This window comes from Spea bombifrons, chromosome 4 (assembly GCF_027358695.1).
Source record: "Spea bombifrons isolate aSpeBom1 chromosome 4, aSpeBom1.2.pri, whole genome shotgun sequence".
Taxonomy (NCBI): domain Eukaryota; kingdom Metazoa; phylum Chordata; class Amphibia; order Anura; family Pelobatidae; genus Spea; species Spea bombifrons.
This window is the reverse complement of record NC_071090.1, coordinates 103,235,037-103,254,472: the sequence shown is the minus strand read 5'-3', so window position 1 is coordinate 103,254,472 and position 19,436 is coordinate 103,235,037. Positions and strand designations below refer to the sequence as shown.

Here is a 19,436-nt window from a genome sequence, read left to right as displayed (position 1 = left end):
ATAACACTAAAAAAAACTTATTTTATAAAATGTGATTTCTAAGAACTAAGGTTATTTGATGAAGGGATCTCTCACGTGGCTCCTACAGCGAACAGCGCAGCTGATGTCACCGAGTCCCTCTTTGGTTAAAAAAAAGTAATTTGTAGATCTTACTGTTACGTAGAATAGATGTCTTAAACAAGCCTTTCTGTGGTTGGTTTTATGTTTAAAAAAAGCGGGTTTTTGTGCATTTAAATGGTGTGTAACATAGAATATTTGTATATGTATGTGTGTTTTGTTGAAATACTAACTTTATGATTGCTAATCATGCAATATGAGTTCTAAACACAACTTGTAAGCAATACCGCAATAAAGTGCCTGTAATATTAGGTGACCTGCCGCCAAAAAAAAAAACATAGCATTAAAATTAAAAGGAAGGCCCTTTTTATTTTTTTGCTTTCTGTTAAATGATGTGCGGAACAAAGGCTGCTCATTTTTACTACTAATTTTAATTTGTTAACCTATTTTGATTGACGTAGAAAGCAGGAAATAGAAGATGGTTTAGTTAACCACCTATCGCTGATATCTTACCGATAGCCATATGATATTTAAATAAAAAAATGTGAATTGGATGTGTAGGCGTTTTGCTCTGATGGTTGATATCCGGTTTGGTTTTGGTGATGCGGCTGCTTTAGGTGAACAGGCATTATTTTTATTTAAAAATGTTTAAAAGCCGTGATCTAAGTCTCATTTATTGACCGTGTCTCTCTAACTTGCAAATTTGCGGAAATACATATATAATCCTGATTTTATATTTTCTTTATATAATATATCTGGAGCCAGGTAACTTTTTTATTGCTGGTGCCTAACATTTTGTACTTTATGTTTTTGGGTGCTTTGAATCATTGTGTGTCATGTTGGCATTTGGGATAGGGGATATAATCTAATATATGAATACATTGATTTCCTCCCGTGATATGATTAATGTGGTGGATTTTTTGTTTTTGTATTTTTTTTTAAATTTTATTTAATAGAGAATTTTATATGGAGGTGAAAACAGCTGCAGTCCTGATTTTTTTTTTTTTTTTTGCCCCTGATTTTACGTTGGGGTAAAGTTGGGGGGGCTCAGTAGACGGTCAGACACTCCTCTATCCACTATGATGCTTGGTGCTCTCCAAAGAAGACTAAGACCAGCAGGGGGCACACTAGGCTTAAAATTCAGTAAAATGCATAGCTGCCCCATCCATACTTTATTCAATTTATTTTTATCAGCCAACTGCAAAAGTACAACTAAAGTTAAGGGGTTTTACAGTAACTATTTTTTTATGACATATTATATATTTGTGTATTTTGATAGTTCCCCACTAGCCCCAACCTACTCTGCTGGTCTATGTGGCTTGGCCCTTTGGCTTGATGGCGTATTAGCATGATGGTGGCGCAGAGCTCATTCCCCACATCTGCCGGCTTTCCCGTGCGCCTGTAGAAGAATGTCTGTGTGTTTTGTGCTGATACCTCCTTTTTTTTTTTATTTTATTAAGATTATTATTTTTGTATGGTGACTACGAAACAAATATTCTTGAGTTCCAATGAGCTACACAATGAAAGCGTTTAAAGAAAAACAACTAACTGCCCCCTCCTCAAGACTTTCATGTAGTCAATGGTGAAAGGAGGAACGTTGTCACCCTGGGTGAGCCGTGGAATCCCACCTTGATTAAGAACAAACCTTTTTCTTTCCATACTCTACAATGGAGTCCACGCCAGAGAAAGCCGGATCCTGTTAGTACAACGTCGGATATGTATACCTGTAAACACCCCACAACGCCGTTAACATAGTATCTGTCATTCTTTAGGATTACAAAGGGCAATTCTATTCTATTTTTGGTTAACGTGGCACCAAAGCAGGCGCTGATAGGCTGTTAAGGTAGACCCTGAAAAACCTTTTAAGTGTCCTGTCATTTTTACATCATTAAACCTTTAGAGAGAGAGAGAGAGAGAGAGGAACACTCCAATCTGGTAAGCCTGATTGCCTATTAAATCTGAAGTTGATCAGCAATTTAAAAATCTATGGGTTTGGAATCTGGGTTTGGAAAATGTTACGTGACTTCTCTGTATATTTCTACATGATGGATCTCCTTGCCCGCAGGGAGGTTTATCCTTTAAATGCACAAGTGCTTATAACGTACTGTTGTTTAACTGTAAAGATATTATTGTTACACTACCGATATTTCTTATCATGTAAGCTCTTTTGAGTTTGTTCCATAGACCTAAAGGAGAAATGTCACATAACTTTCATACTTCATGTATGTACAATACCAAATGTACAAAAAAAATAAAACGTAAAGAGGTAAATATGATTTATACTGAAGAAAGTTATTGTCTTTTATCACTGGCATACTGTTTTCCCCAGACAACTTTGCATAACAGCATAAAAAAATATATTTTTAATTACCAATTATTGTAAAAATAATTGTAAACATGTCTTCTAGAATAGTGAAAATATGAAACTGACTACTGCAACGGGCTCAAAAAGCCCAAAGTACATTTAAATAGAAACGTAGACGCATTTTTATGCTCTACTGATTTTTTATTTTTTTTTCCCTTTAATGGATCGTTTTGGATTGTTTTTTAGGATTTTTTCCTCTTGTTTACTGACACGTCCTCTTTAGCATATGGGGATTTATTAACCATGTTGTTCTCATCTCAGATTATCCTAAACATCTGACTGTATGAAAAAGTAAAAGTAAACCAGACCTTTTATTAAAATCATTTTATACACAGCCATTTAGCATTGTCTTTTGTCTTTGTGCATGTGTGTTAGTTTTTGGCCAGCTGGGCTCCATTTGTATTGAGTTACCCTTAATCATGCAGTCCAGATATTACAACAAAGGATCCTTCAGCCTATCTAAAACACCTGTTTAAGGAGCCATGAGTTGCCTGTATGCTACATTTTTGCACTTCTCGTTAGGTTTTTCTGTGTTATTCTGTAGCCACATTTTACTTCGGCATCAGGTAATCCTTTTATCTACTGTTGAACTATAAAGATAACTTGGCAGTAGGTAAAAACCCAACGTTCAGCCAGAGTATTCTGCTACGGACTGGTTCCCTGGGAGGGTTTTGCTGGCAAAATCTGGAATGCTAGATTAACAAAGTCTGGAGAGTTACCTGTGTGCCCCGTGTGCACCAGATCCACATCTCTTCTTCCCTTCATGCATCCATTTTTATTATCTCTTCCATTTTTCTTGTGCACATATTTCTGTCTTCCTTCTGCATCTGGTCAAGTGCGTTTTGGAGTGATCTTTGTTGTTTTTTTTACGTTCTGTAATTCCATTTTTTTGCTCTTCTTCTATGGTGCCCATGGTCACTGGTGTTGTCCATCTTCTTGGAAAACCTTTTGTCTTTATGGCCTCTGTTTGAACACTACTTGACCGCAATGGAATTTGGTCACATTGGAGGACTGGCCAGCCAAGTGGCCAATGAGATTTCACGCTTACAAAAGTAAAGTTATGCATTTGGGAACAAATACAAGTGCAAATTATACCTTAAATGGGGTTGTGTTAAGGAAATCATTAAATGAGTGACTTAGGAATACATGTAGGTTTCTCATGTACATACTGTTCTATATGATGACCTGTTCATTAAAAGACAATACAAAACCCAAGAGAAAATTGAATTTTCGCCCAAAGCAGCGAAAAAGGGTTCTTAACAGTAAGAACAATAGAGCTGGGGAATCCACTAACTCCAGAGGCTATGGTATCAAATTGAACTGATGTATTTAAATATGGACTGAATGATTTAAAAGGTTATAAGGAAATGATGATTGGCTGTTTGCTTGTTGATTCAATAACCAATCAGGAACACCATTGAAAGTTGCTGGTTTGACCTTGGTGTCCTTCAACCTAAATTACTATGGTGCTATGAATGACTCAATTTGTGAGAAGGGAAATCCTGTAGGGATTCCTGTAAATTCTTTGTGTCATTCTTCACAACAGGTAATCTATTATGTACTATATATCTCCTGTCCTCTGGAACCTTTGGCCCTGCAAACTTAGTTTTTCATATAGTCTTTTTAATTATCAACAATTGTGACGACAGCTGGTTGACGACACTGAGAACGTTAAACAGCTGTTCAGTGATGGATAAAGTGTCCCCGAGCAGGAGAAAGTGTCACGGCCACTCTGGTTCAGAGCTTTTATTTGTGTACCCTTTCCACAGCTATTCATCGCTGTTAATTACAGTTCAGTCTGTGGTTACAATCAACAGTGCAAACATGCACCATGTCCTACAGTCTTCTGTTTGTACACATTCTAAATGCTTCCTTGTAAGGCGTGCTGTATTCTTTCCAAGGGGAGAGATTGGCGGCAATTGCTCCCCGAGCTCGTTCAAATTCTTGTACCCAGGGTCCGAAGACACCAGGACAGCCTGCACCTCGTGCAATCGGAAGGAACGGCAGGTGTCGACTAGGATATGCCCAGATGTGAGAGTGTGAGTATTAGTGTAAGATAAACACATAATGGTGGGGCTGATATAGAGTCCTGGGTGGCCAGTGGGTCCCCAGTCCATAAAGGTGTCAGTCCTCCCTTGATGGTTTCTTTGCTTTCCATATCCCACAGAGACTTGGCAGGGTGTTGCACCAAGTAAAGCGAGCCATCTGCATACTGGAGAACTCTCTGGGTTTGGCCCAGAGGACTCTGGGGGAAGCAGTGCTTTCCCCCATTCTCCGAATCCTCCAGGTGACAGGAGAATAGGTGTGATATGGCATGAGCGGGGCTGATTTGTTAATTGCCTGGCTGCTGCATTTTGGCTCATCTGCATGGAGTTCCTTTTCATGGCGGCCTAATTATAGTACCTTGCAGTGATCCGGGCCAGATGTCCCAAAAGCATGGGTTAGGGTGACAGTATCCTCTGGTGGGATTAGGCGTCTTATCCTGGCTATGTTTTTTTTTTTTTTTTTTTTTTTTAATATAGCTTTACACCAAATGGGTTGGCATTTAATAAGATTGGTCAGGTTATGCTTTTTCCTCTGATTGACAGGATTGCTGTCTTGTCAGGGTTTAACTTTAACCAGCTATTTTCCATCTATTGTGATGTTGGATGCTTAGTTCCTGGTGCAATGGTGAGATAAAGTAGCGTGTTAACCGCATAGCAGTGATATCTTAAGCCATGCCGGCTGATTATATCCCCCAGTAGCAGCATGTGTATGGCGGGTAGAGTGGGAGATAGAATAGACCCCTGTGGTACTCCACAAGTTAGTACTGTGGGAGCTGAAGACCATATTCCTGAACATACTCTCTGCGATCTGATTGTGAGGAATGAATGAAACCACATTAGAACTTTACCTCCCAGACTAGCATTCCGTTAGAATCTGATGATCAATCTTATCAAATGCAACTCTTTGTATAGATAAAAGAGCTCTTTACGTATTGCTCTTTAAAAAAACGGCATAACTTGTGTTTGTAAGACTTCCGTCTCTTCAAACATTTTTTTTTTAAAAAACATGTAGAACTCTGACTTCTCTCTGTGTGATCTAACACTCTATGGATCACAACGCCGTGTCTGAGTCCTGCATTGTTCAGACTGCACGACTTGGTGTTGGGCTCTACTTTCTCTCTGTTCGTATTGTTTTTCTGCCGATTCCCCGTGTCCTCGTTGCGCGGGTCTCTTGTAGGTGGCACAGTGCTCTGCCCCGTCTCTGTGCGTAGCTCGTTACTGTTCTTTTCCATGTAGTTGTGCAACTCCTTTCGGTGCATGGTGTACTTCTCTATCATCTACTTATACGTCGTGGAGCTCCAACTCATCTGTTACATGGAGTAAATCTCTGATGCCGGTCCAAACCTTTTGGAATAGCGCTCAGAACATGGCTGATCACGCCACTTTTCTGGATATTATAGCCTAGGACACTTTCTCTGATACATCTGATCAGATGGGTATGGCTCTGTTCTATGCCCAGACTGAATGGTTCCCCTCCCTTTGTCTAGGGAGTGATCTGTATCTATATAGCCTTATCTCATCCTTATCATTAATTCATATCCCATTGGAGTACTCTCTTAACAGTAATCACTGCAACGCTGTTAACACCCATCACGGAAGAGAATAATCTTTATGTTTAAAACGCGATGTGTCTGATGGGCTGCGCGCTGATTGATATATCCTTTCTATATGTTTGTGTGTTTTTACCAAACCGGATTGTCAGACCCCAGGGACCGTGTGTGGTAGTCCATACGGTAAATACATAGACGTTTACATCTCTTTATTGGAAAGCCAGACCGCACGTCCGTTGAGTGAAATCCTTTAGAAGTTTCATCCAGAATCCTGTCGTCTTGAGATCTTTTCCGTCGAAAAGGTCGCTAACCCGGGTTTGTATGCGTGTTGGCTGATGCTTTGTGTTTCATGTAGGGCGCTTCTGTTTAGGGAAGCGTTGTATGTGTGGGAATTTCTCAGCTGGCTAAGAGAGGAGATTAGCAGTTCCCTAAACACTCAGAGCCCCTAAATCCCCAGAGGCCTGCAGAACATCTCTCCATTAACCCTTTCTGGCCAAGAACCTGCAAAATATCACACCCACTTCAGCCAGAGAGCCTTGAGTCACCAACTCAGTCTCCTCCGACGCCACGCGTCGTAAAATGAATGGACTTGATTCGTCAAAGAATGTTATTTTATTCGTGTTCCCTGTTCGAACTCCCGGATCCCTTTGCTATTCTTGTAATCCAGAGGAACTCAGTGTTACTGATCTAGTCCTGAAAATCTGCATGGATATTGGCAACCATTCCCGTAAAGCACAGTCCTCGGTGTACTCTGCTACACCTGTGCGCAAAAACCTTCTCGCTCTACCTCTCCTGCCAGCCGTACAGCCCTCGGTGCCCTCTGCCTTTCCTGTAAAACTGGTTAAGCTGTATTTACACCAATCCGTAAGCTGTCTTGTGACCTAAAAAGTAGGCCTGTGAACAAATTGGTGGACGATAATATTGTGAAAGGTGACACGTCTTCTGTAAAAGCAGCTGTTAGGCTTTTTTTTTCCCCTTTGGTCCATAAACCCAAGTGAATAAACTATTGCTCTCAATTTTGGACCGGTCTGGGGTCATGTAATGAGAAGTGAAAAAGAGAGGCTGCTAAAAGACTGTGAGCCACCAGAAATAAAGCTGTGAGCGAGGGAGTGTGTACGTGTGTAGTGTGTTTGTGTAGTGTGTTTGTGTGTGAACATGAATGGGTATGTGTGTAAGAGGGACTATGCGTTAGCATGTGTAAGCATGAGTGTGTACGTTTCTTGTGAATGTGATGTGCGTGTGAGTTACCAGGCAGGTAAAGTCAAGTGGCCCCATCAGCCACAGAGTTGACTCCCACAAATGTGTTAGCGTGTGTGTTAGTGTAAGTATGTGTAACCATGAGTGTGTACGTTTTTGTGAATGTGATGCTATGTATGTGTGAGTTACCAGGCAGGTAAAGTCAAGAGGCACTATTGACCCCTCACCCCCCCCCCTTCCAGGGCCAGAGGATGCCAGCCCTCTCCTGAATCTATGGCTGGCCCTGCTTACAGCTCTCCTCTATCCCTAGGGTCTGATTTACATTAGGCTTCAATATTATTTTATTATAAATGTCGTCGAAGGTTTATTTTTGGGCACCTTGTGCTTACTTTGTCAATAATATAACGCGCATACAGTGAGTTAGTACAGATCTTCTGACATACTCATTTAGATCCCCACCAGCACGGGCTCTGTGGGTTGCGGGGGGGCAGCATTCCGTGTTACACCACTGGAGTCGTACATCACTTATTTCCTGCTGTTTCCCTATGAGATGTCCTCATAGAACGTCTGTCTCTGCTACTCCTGTAATAAACATCTGCTCTGCTGGTCCTCTGACACCCGCTTCTGTTACCGCTCTACTGTTGCTGCGATATGCTGTTATTGAGGCGGCTCCTGCCTTACTTCACCAACGTTCTGTACTCACCTACAATTCCTAGAACTCTCATTCCTCTCCCTGTCTCTACTACTCCCACCTGCGATAGTGCGTCCCTGTCTTACGCAGTCCCATCGCGTTACTGCGCACACGGCTCTATGTTTCATTACTCATGCACGCATACTCTGCTATGTTAAGTCTTTTTTGGTATGGGGTGGGGGGTTGTTAAAAGAATGAAGTTTTCCAGGGTCCTGGAATTGGGGAATCTCCAGGGATTCAAAGCCTTATTAGGAGCGTCACCCTGCCGTACGGAGGAGTCTGTGTATGTGAGAGGGGGGTGGTAGCTATATTTGATATCAGACAAAAGGCCGGGAGTCATGATAAACAGGAGTATCGCTGCCAAACGGGAGGTCGGGGAAAGGGAAAGATACAGGCAGATGGTGTCATGATTATGGGAGGCCGAGGAGAACATAGAGTAGGACAGGAGAGAGAGGAAGTGCGGTGGTGGTTATTATAAATAATGAATTAGAGGTACAGGCGGTAATAAAAGCAGATAGTGACAAAGAGGGATGGGCCTTGGGATACGAGACTTGGCTAGTATAAACAGACTACCAGTCCGGGATTAACAATAACACACCGGTGGTCAGATCCAGGCCAGAGAACGTAAAAGATGTCACCGCGGCTTGGACTCTAGTAATGTGGTACAGGTGGATAAACCGAGAGGGCAAAGTAGATGATGGTTATATGTTATAAGCAGAATATGCGTGTAGTACAGGTTTAGTCTTGTCCATGCGCATCTCCATGAATTTTTGTGGGGTAGGACCTAGCCAGGTTAAGGTGGAGCGTGGGTGAGGCTAATGTGCCCCGGTCATTCCAATGGAGCATTATCACTGCCAACATTGTTGCTCATCACGGTTGATGCTAGAGTAGCCTTACCTGTACAGTACACAGACAAACTGGTCTATATTATTTATTATTCCTGTCTGGGCTCCACGGAGAGGGACGTGGGCATTGATGCAGAGCTTCTGCACAGTGACTCCTATGGGCACGCTGCCGCTCCTCTCTGATACTCATCTGAATTGTGAGATTCTGCCAGTGCGGTCATGCCGCGGTCCACATGGTTTGTAAATGTAATTGGATGCAGGAGAGCTTGAAATATAACTTGCTTGGTTGAATAGACATCTAAATTATTCAAAATGCACCTGATTTTTTGTAATTTATTTTTTTGTGACTAATGAGCGAAATTCAAGTTAGAAATTTTCCAGGGGGTGGGGTGGATGAGATTCCCCTCTTGGTGCTCTCTCCCCCAGGGGACATCCATAAACCTTTCTATACGGTTGGGTCTTGAGATGGTAAAGTTGGCAGGGTGAAGATTTACGTTGAGAGGATTGTGACTGTAGAACAGGTTTACATGGTGACAACACAGTACTAGTAGGTGAACGGACACAGTACTAGTAGGTGAACGGACACAGTACTAGTAGGTGAATGGACACAGTACTAGTAAGTGAATGGACACAGTACTAGTAAGTGAATGGACACAGTACTAGTAGGTGAATGGACACAGTACTAGTAGGTGAACGGACACAGTACTAGTAGGTGAATGGACACAGTACTAGTAGGTGAACGGACACAGTACTAGTAGGTGAACGGACACAGTACTAGTAGGTGAACGGACACAGTACTAGTAGGTGAACGGACACAGTACTAGTAGGTGAATGGACACGGTACTAGTAAGTGAATGGACACAGTACTAGTAAGTGAATGGACACAGTAACAGTAAGCAGATGTGTATAAGGTACAGGTTTACACAAGAGACAAGTCAATGTAGCTGAATGAAGAGAAGACGTTATCAAGTTAAACATGTAAAAGTGTGACCGTATTACAACCAGATACAGGTGGGTGAGGGTACAGTTTCCATTGTCAGCTTTGTTGATTAGGAGCAATCTCATTTTGGGCTCAGTCCATCTGAGATTATAATTCCACAGCAGGTGTGTGGCGTAGGGCACAATGGAAAGCATTGGCAGTGAATAAGTGACACTGTGATGCAGGTTGATATTTTGGGAACAATATACAGGTGTATGCCTTAAAATACATAAGATGGCCAAAGGACGCTTTTGTTTTAGGGGTGTGTTTAGCAGGTCTTTTTGGTGACCACTTCATGGCTATTTATACCACTGAGGTGTTCACAACCATTGAGTGGAGACAACCTTGGCTATATAGAGCATGTGGATTTTGACACAAGGACATATTGCGACGTGAGGTCATCATAGGTAGTAATGTATATTGGTCAGTATAGCAGGTAGATTCTCAGATACTGTAACTGTGGATGGTAAATTCAGCAAAACGTTTAAGAAACCATCACATATTAAACTGCGATATATGCACAACAAGCTGTTTCCTGGCAGGCGACAAGTAAATGATGTAAAACATGATATTCTCCAGATCCGTAATATACAGAATATACAGACCTAGATACGGTATACTCATATACTGTCCTATGTCCAGGGAGATGAAGTTTCCAGCTCCGCTCACACTACATAATTCTTATCTTACACTGTCTTGTCTACTGTCACGCTTCTTAACTCTTTGAGTACTGGTAAGCATGCCAGATCCATTGTGTTAACACTCTTCTTCCCTAGACATGGAATTCTTCTCCTGCTTTCATTCTTGCCGATTTCCGCTGTTTGTCTTATGATCCCAATTGTTTATGTCTTTTTGTTCTATTGTCTCTTTTTTCTTCTTCACCCGTTCACTCCCTCTCTTTCACTCTTTTTTCTCTCTGTGTATCTGGTCCCTGCTTAAAGGAGGAGGCACCGTCCAGGGGAGGATGACAGAAAAACAAGTGAGAGTGAGCTATGGCTAAGCATAGGAGAAAGGAGAAAAGTGTAAGAGGTGGAGATACGAGATGAGAGGCATCCAGGGAAAAAGCTGAGTGATTAGGCAAAGGGATAAATTGATGATAACACAGAGGCAACTGGAAGAGGGAGGGCGATACAGAACAACTGAGCGCAAATCATCGGAGAGACTTCCACAGGACGTAGAAGAGAGACGGAGAAGACCTCTGTGTGACATCCTTGTTGTTATCCAGAGTGAAGTGAGAGGACCAGACCTCATGGACTGTAAATTAATCGCAGACACACCCCAAGACAACCACACTAGAGACTGCCCTGGCACACCGTAGGAAGCCACAGTATTGTACCTGAGGTGAGTACTAGCATTAAATAAGCCAAGGTTAGTCATTTAGGGACAGTAATAATTTTAACTGAGGGGCAACGTCAGAGGAGAGAGTATCTGAGTGCTGCAGTATGTGATAGCTTAGGGAGAATAGGGTATGCTGAAATGTTAAATGGGCGTGATGGGTGAAATGTGTGTAGCAGCTGCTGAAATTAACTTTATATTGTATCCCTTTACCTCCCTTTCCACTGCTTTGCATCTTGTATCTCCCTGTCATGCACATCGTTACTCCTTTGTTCTTACATTTCACTGAATTCATGCCTTTATTTACCAATCCACATAATCTTGATATCACAATCTCTTTGTTTGTTACTCATATACTTACCATTCGTTTGTTTTCAGGCCTGTCCTACCCTCCCATGTTCCCACCTCTACAATCCAACTCTTCCTTCCCCTCTATCCTTTCTTCCCTGCCTCCCATTTCTCCTTCATACACCCCTACATCTGCTTCCTCCCCACCCCCCTCTTCTAGACCTCTTCTACCATCTCTGTCAATGGCCATTGGTGCTTCCTCCAACGCACTTGGACTGTGGATCCTGGCAAGGGCTTACTCCCATTCTCGCAGACTCCGACGATCCAGAGCCCAATTCCTCCTCCTGGCATCTGGACTGCTTACGACTGATTTGGCTGGACATCTCATCACCGGATCTTTTGTCCTTTGGCTATACTCTCATGGAGGACTTCCAGCAGTTGGGTGCCAGTTTCTTGGTGGTTGCATGGTGTTTTTTGGTCTTTCTCCACTTCTCCTTGGTTTACTCATGGCATGTGAACGCTGTCTTGGGCTGATGAAGCCACTTTGGCACTCTACTATGGTGACACAGTTCAGAGCTCGCCTTAGTATGGTTTTCGCTTGGGCCGTGGCACTTCTGGTGTCCATGCTTCCTCTGATGGGGTATGGAGAATATGGACTACAGCCTTCACGAACCTGGTGTTTTCTGCAGGAACCGCCTGGGTTCTGTCTGCTCTTCTCTGGATTAGGTCTTGGATCACTAGCTGCTGCCTTGGTGTGTAATGTTATGGTTGGAGGAACTCTCCTGAGGGCACGGATGCTCAGAACCTCCGTGGAGGGTCGAAGGAGGAGGCGACGTGGGGCACGTTCGCATGACCTGGAGATGGTGGTGCAACTTTTAGGAATTACACTTGTCTCGTGTATTTGCTGGAGTCCCTTGTTGGTGAGTAAGGCAATAAAAATGCAATGTTAAGTAATTCAGTCCAATTACTCTGTGAACTGCTCTGTCTATTGTAAGTCTATTTTCTTTCTCTTTGATACTTCTGTCAGTTTTCCCTTTCATCATTTATATGACTCACGTCTCAGCATCTTCCCTCATGGACACATTTTCTCCTGGTTTAGTCTTACTAAACCAGACTGGAGTGTTTGACCCAAACTGGTCTGTTCTCTCCTTTTTTTTTTAAGAATATAAAAATATGACACTTACACAACAGGTCCAAGGCTTTAGTCCCACTGTCCCACTTTTTATTCAATAATTCTCTCTTCAATAGCCCTATATAATGTAATATAGGTTAAAGTCAGAAGAAGAGAATTAGATTTCCCATTTGCAAGTATCATCATCTTTTCTATCCATTACTGTGAAGCCAGAAATGTTACTCAGAATTCAAGCTACTTCATACAAAACCAAATGTTGAACAGACATGATGGAGGTTCTAGTCCACAGTTACTTATTCCCACTATGTGCTCCTGCATCCCCTTTTTTAAACTCTGCCTCTTGTATTTAGGTTTCTGTGATGATGTTACACACTGGCCTATCTCTTCCACGCTCAGACTGGCTACTTTTCACAGTACGTTTGGCTTCATGTAACCAGATCCTGGATCCTTGGGTCTACATTCTACTGAGACGGTCTGTGCTCCACCGTCTTTGTGCCATCTTTGTTCGAGTGTCACGTGTCCGAGGAGGAAAGCTAAACCGTTGGGATCCCGGAGACTTCCAGAGCTCGGACCGCAGCGAAGTCAGCCATCTATAGACTTTAAAACCCTTTTATGAGACTAGATCTCTTAAGCAAAACATTTAACTTGGTTTACGATAAAAACATTATTTTTTGGTACAGGTTGACATTCAAACAGAATCCAGTGGCCTATGAACACGGCAAGCAAAACACATGCTGGACAGTCCTTTCCAAGCCACGTTAGCAGTAACAAACTAGAGAAAAAATACTACCTACAGACCTAATTGCATCTTATCCTCAGTGTCCCTTGTGGTCTTATGCGGAACTGCAGATACAAGAATGTGTTTTTTCCTCCCCAATACATTTGGGACAATTGGCTGATTTGTGCTCTGTACTCAATTGCCCTCTTCCAGCTTCTCACTGGCAATGTTAAACAATGTGAGGGGGATATTTTGAAAATGTATCAACAATTAATATTCTCAATGGAAAGGGCATGTTCTTGTAAGAAAGTGAAATAATAAAAATATTGCTGCTCAAGGGGACAGCAGATGCTTTAAAAATATCTGACGCAAATTGGATTTTCATGGGCGGAATAACAATGCTACAAAACAAGCTTATGTTATACATGGATGTTGACTCGCGTGACTTCAGCAAGATGTACCGTTTCTCGATGCCTCCTTCATAGCCAAAAGAACACTAACTGTGTTACCCCAAACAGGGTTTATATATGTGTTATAGAATTATACAGATAACCGTCTCTGTATTATTTGCTTTATTAAGTATACTGTAAACAAAAAACAAGGGACTTGGTCCACATGACTTGCCATGCATGGTGTGATGTGGGGTAGCACTCTATTCTGGAATTGCATGTATGGTCTATGGTTTTAAGCCCCTATAGTAAACTTTGGTGTTCAGACTTTTGTGTTCATTCGTAGCTTCCAGCAATAAGTATTCTAAGAGCTGGGGCTTTTGTCTTAAGTTTCAGTGTTTAGTCCTACTAACTCCATCTACGCAGTACTCCACTTTTTTATATTGTGTTCCCTTACATTCGAGACAGTGGGGCAGCTACCCAGGACGGTGGGATATTGGCCAAAATCAGGACTGTCTTGCCAAAACTCGGGCTGCCAGAAGGTATGGTTTGTCTCCCTGTGTGAAGAGGTATGTCCATACCTGGGAACTTCCAGGTTCGGGCTACACAGACCCTTGCCTCTTATGGAAGGACGAAGATGTTGGTGGGTGGGGTCAATGTCATTGGTAGGTGGGACTAACAACATCAGTGGGCAGGACTGATGGCATTTTGTTGAGGCCTAGACCCAACTGCTTTACATTTGTATGGGGTGGAAGTGGAAAATCCACGACCCAGAGATTTCAGGCCGTGGCCTCGAAAGACAACGCTTGACCTGAATAATTCCCTGACATGGGTATGTCCTTCACAGGGTGCTCCTTGGTAGTTTATATCTTTCCAGAAGCTCAGGTTATGATGACATGACCCTGATTTTATCTGAAGCCTGCTCTCAGCCTGGTCTGTAGGTGAAATCACAGCATAGGGGTTGAGTTCTGATGTTATTTTAACTCCCACCTACATTACCACACAAAACATCCAGGGGAGGACCTTTTAGGCCAGAGGGAAAAATCAACCAAAAGAACATCATTATATTAGACCTTTGACTCCCACCAGGAGGTTACAGCCAGTACAGCCATAAGGCCTAACCTTTGCCTTAGAGAATTGGGATACTGGTTGGGACAGCTGCTATTGGTCCCTTAACTTGCATTTGTCAAGCAGAGATGTGAGCAATTTGGTAAGAAACAAATGCGTTGATAGCATAACATACCTGGGAACGCTCCAGGTTTGACCCAGAGTCTCCGGGTGAATGGCTGCTTTCTCTGGGCCTCTGGGTAACCTTCCTCTTTCTATATCTTTCTATAAACAGGATGGGCAGTGTATCAGTTTCTTAATTTTTGCTAAAAGTTTTGCAACTCACGTTTTCCTTCCACCGGTAACACTGGCAGTGCGCTTCCTCCCTCGCAGGTGTAACAGACCACTAATCACCCCATTTTTTGGCTGGCAAAGTCAAAGTAAATTGTATATTTCCATGATGGTCTCAGAGCATGAAATTGATTTCTATCAGAGGCCAACATAATTATTGAACATGATGTATCTATCGCGTTATAATTAAAGACATATCAGATGTCATGGGTGGACCACTGAGATACTGACAATTGATTTGATTCTATTTTATTCTATACAATGATGTGTTGTCAGGGGACGGTCCCCTGACAGACTTCTGCCCCCTGTTTTCTGATTCTCCCTACAAAATAACATAATAAAAACTAAATGTGAGAAGAATTATTTCACTAATGTTTGTTTCTAGGGCTGACTTTCACACAGGGCAAAAACGGACAGCTCTCCAGACTCCAGGGTTACCTAAGGGACCAGGGGCGGGCTGGGCTGGGGGGCAATTGCCCCCCAGGCCGCCCGAAATCTAATCGAAACGGCCGCTGGGTGCTGATGCCGCCGGCCGGCGCTACTTTAATACTTTTTTTAAAAATGTAATATGGCAAGCCGCATCGGCTATTAAATGAAAAAAAATAGTATTAAAGCAGCGCCGGCCGGCGGCATCAGCACCCAGCGGCCGTATGCGATGGCCGCCAAGTGATGGGAGCAGCGTGAGGGGTGAAAGCTCCGCCCCCTCGCACTCACCTTTCACCCCTCACGCTGCTCCCATCACTATGCGGCCATTAGATTGTTGGAAATCGAATCTAAACGGCCGCTGGGTGCTGATGCTGCCGGCCGGCGCTACTTTAATACTTTATTTATTTATTTTTAATATGGCAAGCCGATCCGGCATATTAAATAAATAAAAAAAAGGATTTAAGTAGCTCCGGCCGGCGGCATCAGCACCCAGCGGCCGTTTAGATCAGTTTTCCAGCAGTCTGATGGCCGCATAGTGATGGGAGCAGCGTGAGGGGTGAAAGGTGAGTGCGAGGGGGCGGAGCCACGTCACTTGACTTGCCCCCCAGGCCTTAGGCTGCCAGCCCTCCCCTGTAAGGGACCCACAACAACCTTGGGTTTTCTCCACAGCCATGAGCTCCATGAAGAAAGGAGGAACCACTGTGGGTCATGGGCTGCTGGACCCTATAAGTATTATTGACAGTCCTGTTTGTATTTCAGACAAATAGGTTTTTTTTATGGCATTTCCTTTATTATGGCTACATTTCTTTTTCATACGTGTTTGAACTAAGTAAAGCTTCGGAAACGTCCCATGATCTCATTTTACAGCTTATTCTGTAAGCATGTCATTCCGCTAAAACTATCATAAACTTTAGACTGTGGGAACATTATAGAAACTGGGGTTAAAGGAACAATTAATCCTGCCCCTCCATCGCTTCATTCTGCTACAAATTCTGGAATATAGAGTGCTTCTTTGATCCCTTTTCCGGATTGTTTATAGCGCTGAATAGATTTATACATTTCGGAGGAATTTCAGAGGATTCCACATTTTGAAGCCTGCTGTTTCTTGCCCTTGTGAAGTTCAGCGGTGACATAAAGCATTGTTTCCGGGAGAGAAAGACGAGAAGCCCGTGCGATATATATATATATTTCCTTGTATCTGAAAAGTAGGAATTACTAGGAATCGTTTGATTTTGACCCAGAGACATAGGGATTCTCTGCAGACTGAGGGTAAACGACCAGATGCTCTCAATCATATTATCTCCAGCTGCTTCCATTGTATTCGAAGTTGGGTTAACCCTTTAGTGGTTGGCCATCCATAGCACCAGAAAATCATTCAGTGCTTGAATGGGTATTGTCGCTTTCACACCTTTTAGAGGGACACTCCAGCCATCGTCATACTTGCCCGCAGTCCCGGATTTTGCGGAACAGTCTAGATGAGGATAGTAGCCTGCTTGGGGACATCCTCTGGTGTCCTCACTTGCCCAGGGAGCTGTAAGCTGCAGCACGGATCTCCATTTTAGCCGAGCGTTGCAAAGTGGCTCTCCCTGTAAGGTGGGCAGTTAGCCACGACCGACTCACTTCCAGTGCTTACCCCCAACACAGCTGTCCCAATTTGGACCCCTGAATGTCAAGAGCCTAAGCATCATATGTACAACTCTATTGCATATGACAGCTGTATCACCTTTAGTTTCAATCGTTTTGCCCATGTACAGGACTAGTCCTTGGCCAAATAGCGCCCCACGCAGGAAGCCCCTTTGTTGTCCCAAACAGGTCATATCTTTTTTATATGTTTACGAGACCCACCTTTACACGTTATAGGCATTTCCTGGAAAGACTGCCGGCAGCTACCTGGCTTATCTTGCAAAATCATGGAGGGTTTCATCAGAATCATGCTGTTTAACAGGGCTGTCCAACCGGCGGCCCTCCAACTGTTACAGGACTTCATCTCTCATACTCCTCTATCAGCCACTTAGCTGAAAGAGCATTATGGGAGATGTAGTCCTGCAGCAGCTGGAGGGCCGCAGGTTGGACACCCCTGTTATATAACATGCGTGTTATACTCACATCCAGCTCTGGCTTGCACAAGAGTTCCACAGGGTATACCAGATCCCCCCTGAAATCACATGGGAACACTTTATTGCCAATGACTGGCTGCTTAAAGCCAATACTGGCACAAATAGCTCTGGAGCTGCAGCTTCTTCTACGGGTAAGTGTGTTTTTTTTCCTTACAGGTAAAGAATGCATATAAAGGACATATATGGGAAACTTTATTTTTTTAATACCTATGATAGGTGTGTGGTCCCTCTAAATTTCCATGTGGTCCGTTGTGCAAATGCATGCCCGGTACATGTAAACCCCCGGACTCGTGTCTCACTGGCCCAACAGTGCCAACCAATGTGTGTCTAATGGTGACCGCATCGGTCATGTTTTCCAGGACACGGGTACATTTTTCATATTAAGGACCAGCACAGGTAAAGTGCTGCCCTGCGGTATGTGGGATCTATAGACTCATGGAAGAGAACAAATTAGTCAGTTATACATCCTCCATCCTGCAGGGCAGCACTTTATCTGGGCTGGTCAGCAATATGTAAAAATCATATGTGTCCTGGAAAACATGGCTGATGCGGTCACCCTAATTTGTATCTGCGTGCACAATGTTGCTTTTGTGACACAATGGGCTTTACACGGCTAATAGCAAATAATTGGTTAAACTGAGCATTCTATTACATTAAGCACCGCATAGAGTAGCTTAATGGAATATTACATGACTTTTATTTTATTTATTAACCTTAAACCAATTTGTGATGCATCCATATGTAATAGAACATTGTATAATCTGGCCACTACATCTCTCTCTACCTAGCAGGGCCACAACGGTATAGATATAAGCCTTTATCGGTTTATTATAAGGTTATTATCTATCGTCTGCTCCGTATGACATACCCCAGTCTAATACTTTATGCCCACCAAATCCCTCATTTATTATTTACAATCTTCAAGCACGTCCTAATCCACTTCCATTATGGGTTTTAAAAACCTCAATCTAATATTCTGCGTTGCAAATATCAGATGTGTGTGGTATGTAGTAATATTTCATCACACCAACACTTGTTTTAGGTGAAGGGGTTAGAGATGCGGCCGAGGGTTTTCTAGGATTTGATATGCGACTGTTGTAATTATGTCATTTAATAGGGCGTTTAGAAGGAGAATAATTTAATTTTTAAACATTATTTTTCTGTGGTTTCTGTACATACTTTGAGGGCTGTAGAACGCTACGATACTCTCATAACCAGCAAACATTCTGGACATCAGAGGAGGAAAAAGTGTTAGAGGGATTTGGGTCCAGAAAGAGGGCCTGGTCAAACTAAACATGCATGCTTTAAAAGCTGGCAAAAATAACACACTAATGGTGGGTGAAGCTGGATCCAATATTTAAAAATATGAAAACAAATCTTAAAAAGGTATAATAATTAATTATTATATTACTTACATTACCATAATACTTGTACATAATATCAACGTATCAGCTCATTCCTGCAGGGCATTTCACTTAATTATGACATCATATTTATCTCTTTATGACAGCGCACTGGTGTAAGATCTTCTGCTGCCTCAAGGTCCTCACATCCAGAGGGGGGTTGGTGAAGCTGGTCCTAGGGCATCCTTGATACCAGAGTTTATGTTGTGTTGCTATTGCTACATATGTTTTCGTTGGATTTATTATAATTTACTCTCACAAGGAGATAAAACCTTTTCCGGTTTATTCTGCATTAATCCCCGTGTTGTTGTCGTTGTCATTCAGTATTAATGCATACAGTATCATTGTATGTTCTAGCCATGCTGCCTTACATCCACATGAGACATCCAGCTAGGTGGAGGCACTGCCAACCTCTGACCTCCCAGAAGAATGGAGGCGCAGAATTTATGTGGTGCCACATGAAGTTTTGAGGTCACCATGGAGGAGTGTAGTGATTGGGTC

At 42.8% G+C, this 19,436-nt stretch overlaps 1 protein-coding gene across 2 annotated transcripts; it reads left to right on the top strand.

The window, feature by feature from the left end:
• The first annotated feature begins 10,726 nt into the window (after nucleotides 1–10,726).
• Nucleotides 10,727–13,916, top strand: PTGER1 (prostaglandin E receptor 1). Of its 2 annotated transcripts, XM_053464286.1 has the most exons (3): nucleotides 10,727–11,070; nucleotides 11,443–12,272; nucleotides 12,835–13,916. In XM_053464286.1, exons 2-3 carry the CDS (start codon nucleotides 11,460–11,462, stop codon nucleotides 13,078–13,080), a joined length of 1,059 nt encoding a protein of 352 aa, XP_053320261.1. In that variant the 5' UTR covers nucleotides 10,727–11,070; nucleotides 11,443–11,459; the 3' UTR covers nucleotides 13,081–13,916. The 2 variants fall into 2 exon arrangements, with proteins under 2 accessions (XP_053320261.1, XP_053320260.1); XM_053464285.1 differs by lacking the exon at nucleotides 10,727–11,070 and having other exon boundaries at nucleotides 11,341–12,272.
• Nucleotides 13,917–19,436: the final 5,520 nt, after the last annotated feature.

Coding starts and splice junctions, on each gene's coding strand:
- PTGER1 (XM_053464285.1), top strand. CDS start 11,358: ATGCCTTTATTTACCAATCCACATAATCTTGATATCACAATCTCTTTG. Junction 12,273..12,834: donor TTTGCTGGAGTCCCTTGTTG/GTGAGTAAGGCA, acceptor TCTTGTATTTAG/GTTTCTGTGATGATGTTACA.